At 39.8% G+C, this 7,473-nt stretch overlaps 1 protein-coding gene across 1 annotated transcript in view; it reads right to left on the reverse strand.

Annotated features, from left to right (window-relative positions):
* LOC102876931 (EGF-like module-containing mucin-like hormone receptor-like 1-like) overlaps nt 1–4,822 on the reverse strand; it is a 145,344-nt gene extending 140,522 nt beyond the window's left edge. Inside the window, exons 1-2 of the mRNA XM_006896411.1 lie at nt 4,684–4,822; nt 3,701–3,757 (exon numbers count right to left, since the gene is read on the reverse strand). Coding sequence (XP_006896473.1) covers nt 3,701–3,757; nt 4,684–4,822 — 196 coding nt within the window. The remainder of the gene's footprint in view (nt 1–3,700; nt 3,758–4,683) is intronic.
* Nucleotides 4,823–7,473: the final 2,651 nt, after the last annotated feature.

A 7,473-nucleotide genomic window follows, 5' to 3' on the forward strand; every position in this document is an offset into this window, starting at 1 on the left:
TTCCTTTTTCAAGGGGATTGTAAAGGAAATTGTCGAGTTTATTTGGAGAGGAAGGTGACCTGAATAAACAAAGTCCTTTTGATAAATAAAAATGAAGTGGAAGGCACACCACTCCTTAACTTCAAACCACCACTCTGGAAGGCAGTATGGCATTTCCACAGGAGTGGTAACAAAACCAGCATGGTACTGGTACAATGACAGGCACATAGACCAATGGAACAAAACTGAGAACCCAGGAATGGACCCATCTCTCCATTGTCAACTGATAATCAACAAGGAAATAAAACCTATCAAATGGGGAAATGACAATCTCTTCAACAATTAGTGCTGACAAAACAGGACTGCTAACTGTAAAAAGCTGAAACAGGATCCACATTTCACACCATACACAAAAGCCATCTCAAGGAGGAATAAAGCCCAAAACCATAAAGTTTCTAAGAGACAAACTGAGACCAAGCTTTGAAGTCTTAGTATACAGTATAAAGGGGCTGCCAAATACAGCCAGAAATGCACATTCTGAAGAGGATAAAACTAACAAATGAGTCCTTCTAACAACTAAATCCCTGTACTCATCAAGAACTTTTCCCAAGAGAGTGAAAAGAAAACCTACCTACTGGGAAAAAACATTTGGCAATGGAAATCCAAACTCTCTGTAAACGTTCATTAAAATTCATTAAAAAAAGAAAAAAAAAATCAAAGTTGAGACAAATACTGTATAAAATACAATGTACATGCCTGACATACAACGTCTATGAGAGATAAAAGTATTAATTAAAAAAAATTTCTCCCCTAGAGCAGAGACTTTTCCTTTTTTTTAAAAAAAAAAAAAAAAGTACAGACACCAATGCCTTGATGTCAAGTTCAACTCATGGTAATTCTGTTGTTGATGTTGCTATTCCCTCCAACAGGTTTATCAGAGGCAGTTAATCCAGTGGAAGGAAATTGCCCATCTTTCACCCATGGATCAATTAGTGACCTTGAACTGCTGCATTCAGGATTGCAGTACAGCTCCTTGCTTCTAGGTAACCTTGTAAGGCAGAATAAAACAAAGGGCCCCTAGGACTTCCAAGGCTACATATCTTTTTTTATTTTTTTTTCCTTCTCCCACCAACTTTGGGTTAGTGATTCCCAAATCTGGCTAATCTTTTTATTACTATTAATTTTAATGAAAATTTACAGAGGTTTTGGATTTCTATTCATTCATTGTTTTACTTTTCTTCCTGCTCACCCCTCCCCTCCAATTTGTTCTTCTCTTTGAAAAGTAAAAGTCTTTCATTTTTACACAATATCTCCCCACAAGGACACTCCACTATGCAGCCTTCATTCTGGACTCACGTCATGACAATAATACCTAACCATATATACCTTTTAAACAGTTCTCTCTTTCATCTGTTTCAATGCAGTATACATCATTTATACCATATTTCTCAGTCTCCCCCCCAACCCCGAGGTCAGTCCTATTTTACAACAGTGGCACCAAGCAGTATTTGTCCTTTTTTGCTGAGATATTTCACTCCACATAATGTCCTACAGGTCATCCATTTTGAAAAATATTTCTATTTTTTTCTTTTTTCTTTCAGCCTAAAGTTTATTAAAAATGGGTGACCCTGGAGGACATTATGCTGGGTAAAATATCTGTCACACAAAGGCAAATACTGCATAGTGCCACTGTTGTAAAATGAGACTGATATCAGGGTTGGGGTAAGACTGAGAAAAACTGGACAGATTATGTATACTGAATTGAAACAGATGAGGGACAGAACAGTTTAAAAGCTATATATGAAAGGGTATTATGATTATCACAGGAATACAGAATTAAGTTTGCATAGTGGAGTGCATTCGGGGTGGGGTGGAGTGGGCGGGGACAGGGGGATTATATACCAATGAAGAAGTTTATCTTTTGCTTTTCAAAGAAAGGAATGAACTGGGGTGGGGGCGTGGGAGCAGAGAAAAAAGTGCAACAATGAATGAATGGAAATCCAAAATCTCTGTAAATTTTCATTAAAATTAATCAAACAAAAAATTTTTTAAAACTCTCTATGTTCCTCTAAGTTGGAATTTGAGTAAAACCCATCCCCACCTCTTACATGCTCTCATTTATGGAGCATCTTTTTCCATTTAAACTTCAAAACACTTAACACACCCCAAGTCCTTTGCAAGTTGTGCTTTAAACTTTAGGTCTTAAAAAAGTTTGTGAGATGTTGATGTTAGGTGCCATCAAGGTGAATATGACTCATAGTGACCCTGCAAACCACTAATCTGAACCCTGTCCTGTTCTGTGCCATCCTCACAATCTGTGGCCCACTCGACTTCATGGCAGCAGTTACTTTGTCGAGGCACCTGGTTGAGGATCTTCCTCTCCTTTGCTGCCCTCCTAACTTTCCAAGCACAGTGTCCCACCCCAAGGAATAGACTCTCATAGCAACAAAGTATGTGAATCCAAGCTTCTACCTTTCTTCCCTCCAAGGAGAAGTCAGGCTGCATCTTTTCCAAGATATTTCTGTCTGTATTTTATTGCCATCAGTGGGATCTTCAGCACTCTCCTCTAACACCACAGTTCAAAGACATCAATTCTTCTTTCACCTTTATTCGTTGTCCAGCTCTCAGACGCATAGCAAGTGACTGATAAGACAACGGCTTGAATCAAGTGCACCTAGTACTCACACTAACCTCATTTATCCTCAGTAATTTGGAGAGGTTCCTGACTCCAGGCTTCCTCAATTCAATACATCTCCTGATTTTCTGACTCCTAGTACTAAGAGACCAGTCCTTGGAGAGGGGCATCATGCTTGGGAGGGTGGAGGGACAGCACAGGAGAGGAAGGCCCTCTATGAGGTGGATTGATTCAGTGACTGGGATAATTGGGATGGGATTGTCAGAGACAGTGCGATTGGCACAGGACAGAGCGGAGTTTAGGGCTGTCGTACATAGGGTCGCTATGAGTCGCAGGCGACTTGACGGCACATAACAACAACAACAGTACTAAGTGTTCAAATTGTTTTCCTGTCAAACATTCTTCTAGGTGGTATAGCACTGGTCTGTGCATTGTTGTACAGAGGTAACTCGTGGTTGCTGTGATGCTGACGACTGTGACAGGGATGTGCCAATCGTGGTAATGGGCACCCATGGTGGACAGTGTTGGCTGGAGCTTCCCGACTAAATCAAGCCTGGAAGCAGGAGCGGCATCCACTTCCAAAATGGCTTGCCTCTGGAAACTCTATGTACGAACAGTGCTCAGGCTGTTCGTTCATAGGGTCGCTATGAGTCGTCTACAACTAGACGGCATTAAACAACAATAACAACAACAAGTACTAAGTGTTTTGATTGTGGATCCAAGTAAAATGAAGTATTTAAGTTTCAATCCCCCCCCCCCCCATTTATCATGATTGCTTATTGGTCCAGTGTGAGAATTTTTGTTTTCTTGACGTTGAGAGGCAATCTGTAGTGAATAGGAATCACCATTATCTGTATTTTAGAGGTGAAGGCTCTGTGACTTGCCTGAGGCCACGCAGTAGGTAGAGGACACAAGTGAAAGGCTTGGAGTAAGATCTAGGAGGCCTAGGTCTTTAACCCTTGCTCTGCTGCTAACTAACTCTCAGAAACGCTTTCGCTGTGGCTCAGACTGTTAGGACGGAAGTTCTCTGATATAGAAACATCCTTCTATCTCTTATGTCAGATTAGTTCTCTATGGACAACTTACCATTTCTGGCTGGCACGAATAGGGGCACTGTAGTCATCTCCCATGTAGATATAGTTCCTGAAAAAGAAAATGCCATGAACCACTGAAAAGTCCTTTAGCATTGACTTACTACATAACATGGGGCTTGACCTCATAGCAATAAATTTGATGATCACAAGTGAAAAGTCCAACTATGGAATCAAAAGTAAAACTCAACCACTGAGTCAATTCTGATTCACAGAAACCCATGACAAATTGATTCTCATCGCCTGTGGGAGCTCATTAACCATTTACATCATACAGTCATTCCAGCCAATACATAGGTATTATTTTACATAATCTTTACAATCAGCATTCCTACTTTGCTGTACTTAAAAATTAATTTTCATGTTGTTGTGACAAATGTAAAACAAAGGGCGCGTTCTCTCTCTCTCTATATGTGTGTGTGTATGTATATACATATATGTGTGTATATGTCTATGTACATATAATATACATATATATAGAGAGAGTTGTTGTTGATTGCCTTTGAGTCGAGCATGACTCACAGTGACCCTATGAACCAAAGGCCTGAAGCCCCTTTACAACTATCAACATTTATCAAAGTTCATAGAGTTTCCAGAGGCATGCTATTTAGGAAGTGGATGTCACTCCTATTTCCAACACTCTCTCTCTCCGTCAAAACAGGAGTGATATATCCCCGAGGTAAGCATTCACTGGTGCTTGGATTTCTGTATAAAGCAGAAATAAATATGCATACAATACAAAAATATATGTGGTATGTCTATAGTATTAAAAATCTCATAAAAATCGAGATAGCAGTTTTTTAAAAATTTCTTACAGCAGATTCCTTTTCAGTGCTCATTACTCCTCCATCAGCAGCAACAGCACTATTATCATCATTAAATTACCATCATCATCCAAGAGTCACCATGACTCTGACCTTCATCATCATCATCGTTACTGCCACAACTATCATCACCACTTTTATCATCCATCTTTACCATCATCCTCATAACAATTATCGCTTATCATCAGCTTTATCTGCATCGCCATGCGCACCCTCAATACCATGACTACCGTCACATCACCATTGTTTACATCATCACCATCTTCCTCACCCTTAGTCGTCCTCCTCCCCATCACATCAACATAGCACTGCCATCACCATGAGCATTATCGTTTCTATCACTACTGCTGTCATCATCGTCATCACTGCCATCATTACCACCCTAATCACCGCCGTTATTGTCCGTCATCATCCTCCTCATCGCCACGATGATCACCGTTATTACTAACGTAATTTCATTTACCATCCTCATAACTCTTGTCCTACCATCACCATAATAATACCTATTCTTCGTTGACCAGCTTTCAGCCACAGAATAAGGATTGCTAAGAGCTCATTTCAGTGCTGAGATGCTAAAGAAGCAACTTTCATATTTAGGATCTGCAATCTTAAAGACCTTCTCCTCACCTGAGGCTTCAAATGATGACGTCTGCCACTCATAGATCCCAAGAGCCTCACTTTTCCCTACACCCCATTTCCAGTGCAGAATGACCCAGAAGAGGAGTACACTGAAGCTCCACATTGTCCTCAAGTGCGCAGTTTAAAGAAGGAACTCTTCTTCTCTTTATAATAATAGAGGGTGTGGAGTGGGGAGGGTGAAGTCAAGGTTGCTCAATGATGCCAGAGTGTCACAGTTCTTTCTGCTGAGTAACTGCTATTAAGTAGGGTCAGTGTGGAAAATCCCGACTCTTTCCCTTTCTCCACCGTGAAGAGAAGTTGCTCTGATTGATTTGTTACTCTATGTGTCTCCATTGTTCTTTACTTCCTCAACAAACACCTGTGAGCCATCTCATCACCTTCTTTAACTGGACCCAAGAAATGGCCTTCTCCTCCTTTCTTATCCTCTTTACTCTCTTGTCCCTTCTTTCCTCTTATCTTTAGTTAAGAATAAGGCAACCCTCAACAAAATACACTGAAACAAAATAGACAGGACTGCAGCAATGAGTTCGAGCATGGTGAAGATTATTACGATGACACCGGGGTAGGACAAGGTTTCAATCTGTTGTTCATGGGATTACTCTGAATCATAGATAACTTGATGGCACCTAACAACAACAGGTTATTTTACACAGTTTTACCAAATCATTTTATTCCACACACTCTACAGAAGTACCTATAGATCTATATTTTGAAATAGAATGCTATGGAGAAGTACACAAAAATGATCCTTAGATAGCTATAGAGATGGAAAGAATTCACCTTGCTTACCTTGAACACATGCCAAAGAAGACCAACAACATCATATCTGGCTAAGTGGAGAGTCAGTGGAATTGGGAAAAGCCATCAGTGAAAAGGAATGTCACAGTGGTAGCAACAATGTCTTGAAATATGACAAGAGACATGGGAGTGATGTAGGATTGGGAAACACTTCATTTGTTAATACACATGTAAGGTTACCATGAGTCAAGGACCAGAAAATGGACACTTGTTCTGAGTTCCTCTAATGCTATGTGGCCTCTTAAACTTGTTTTCAAGATAATTGATCTTGTTTCACAATGGTAACTGAATTTAACCTTAGGAAGCCACGCAATATGCTAAATATATACTTCCTTTAAATAACATGCCTCTGGAAACCCAATGAACTTTGATAAAGGACAATAGCTATAGAAAGGCTTCAGGCCTTGGGTAAGTAGAGTTACAATGAGTCATGCTCGACTAGATGGCAATCAACAACAACAAACACAGTGCATGGGAATGATCACAAAATGTAAATGAAGGAATATGTGAAACACAATGTATATGAATAAAACCCATCAAAACAAGGCAAAATACGAACCGATGTGGTGTAGTTCCTATATCCCCATGGTACTCTGACTGATAAGACTTTTATCTTACAAATACTTTGTCATTGTTATTTAAAAGCCAACCACAGTTTTTTTTCTTAGTTTTATTTCATATATATATAATATTCTTTGCATTGATTTTCATACAAAATTTGTATGCAATTTATTTCATTCATGTATGTGTGTTTCACACATTTCTTTATTTGCATTACGTGATCATTCCTTTACACTGTGTTTTATAAAATTAATCACCATTGATCTATGCCCACTATCACTCTGTCATTTCAGGTCTCCACTAGATCTGTTCTATTTTTTTCACCCTATGTCTCTGCTGGAGAAGAGACTTGAATATACCATGCACTGCCAAGAAAAGAAATAAGTCTGTTTTGGAGAGAGTGAAACCAAGTTTTTTTTTGGAGGCTAGGATTTTGTACCTCCATCTCACATACTTTGGGCATATGGCCAGGAAAGACCAGTCCTTGGAGAAGGACATCACGCTTGGAAGGGTGAAGGGAAGGTGCAGGAGAGGAAGACCCCAGATGAGGTAAACTGATACAGTAACTGGGACAAAGAAGGTTGGTGTGTCAGAATTAGTGAGACTGGCTCAGGACAGGGCAGGGTTCAGAGCTGCTGTACATAGGGTCACTTTGGGTTGCAAGTGACTCAAGGCACATAACAACAGCAACATCCTTCCACCCACAAAACTCTTTATCCCTACAATTTCCCCACCCACAGCCCCTACTGCCTTGGTCCACTTCCTCATTTGGACTTTTACCCACATATTACAAGTTATCCTACTATTTTTACAATAATGGTCTTATCTTATGAAGTATTTGTCTTTATGAAACTGAGCTAGTTCAGTATAATGTTCTCCAGCCTCTCTCTTGTTACATAGTATTTTATGAAATTGTTTCTCCTGAGTATTGCATAGCATTCTATTG

This window comes from Elephantulus edwardii, unplaced genomic scaffold (assembly GCF_000299155.1).
Source record: "Elephantulus edwardii isolate Elephantulus edwardi_28Jun2011 unplaced genomic scaffold, EleEdw1.0 scaffold00185, whole genome shotgun sequence".
Lineage (NCBI taxonomy): Eukaryota > Metazoa > Chordata > Mammalia > Macroscelidea > Macroscelididae > Elephantulus > Elephantulus edwardii.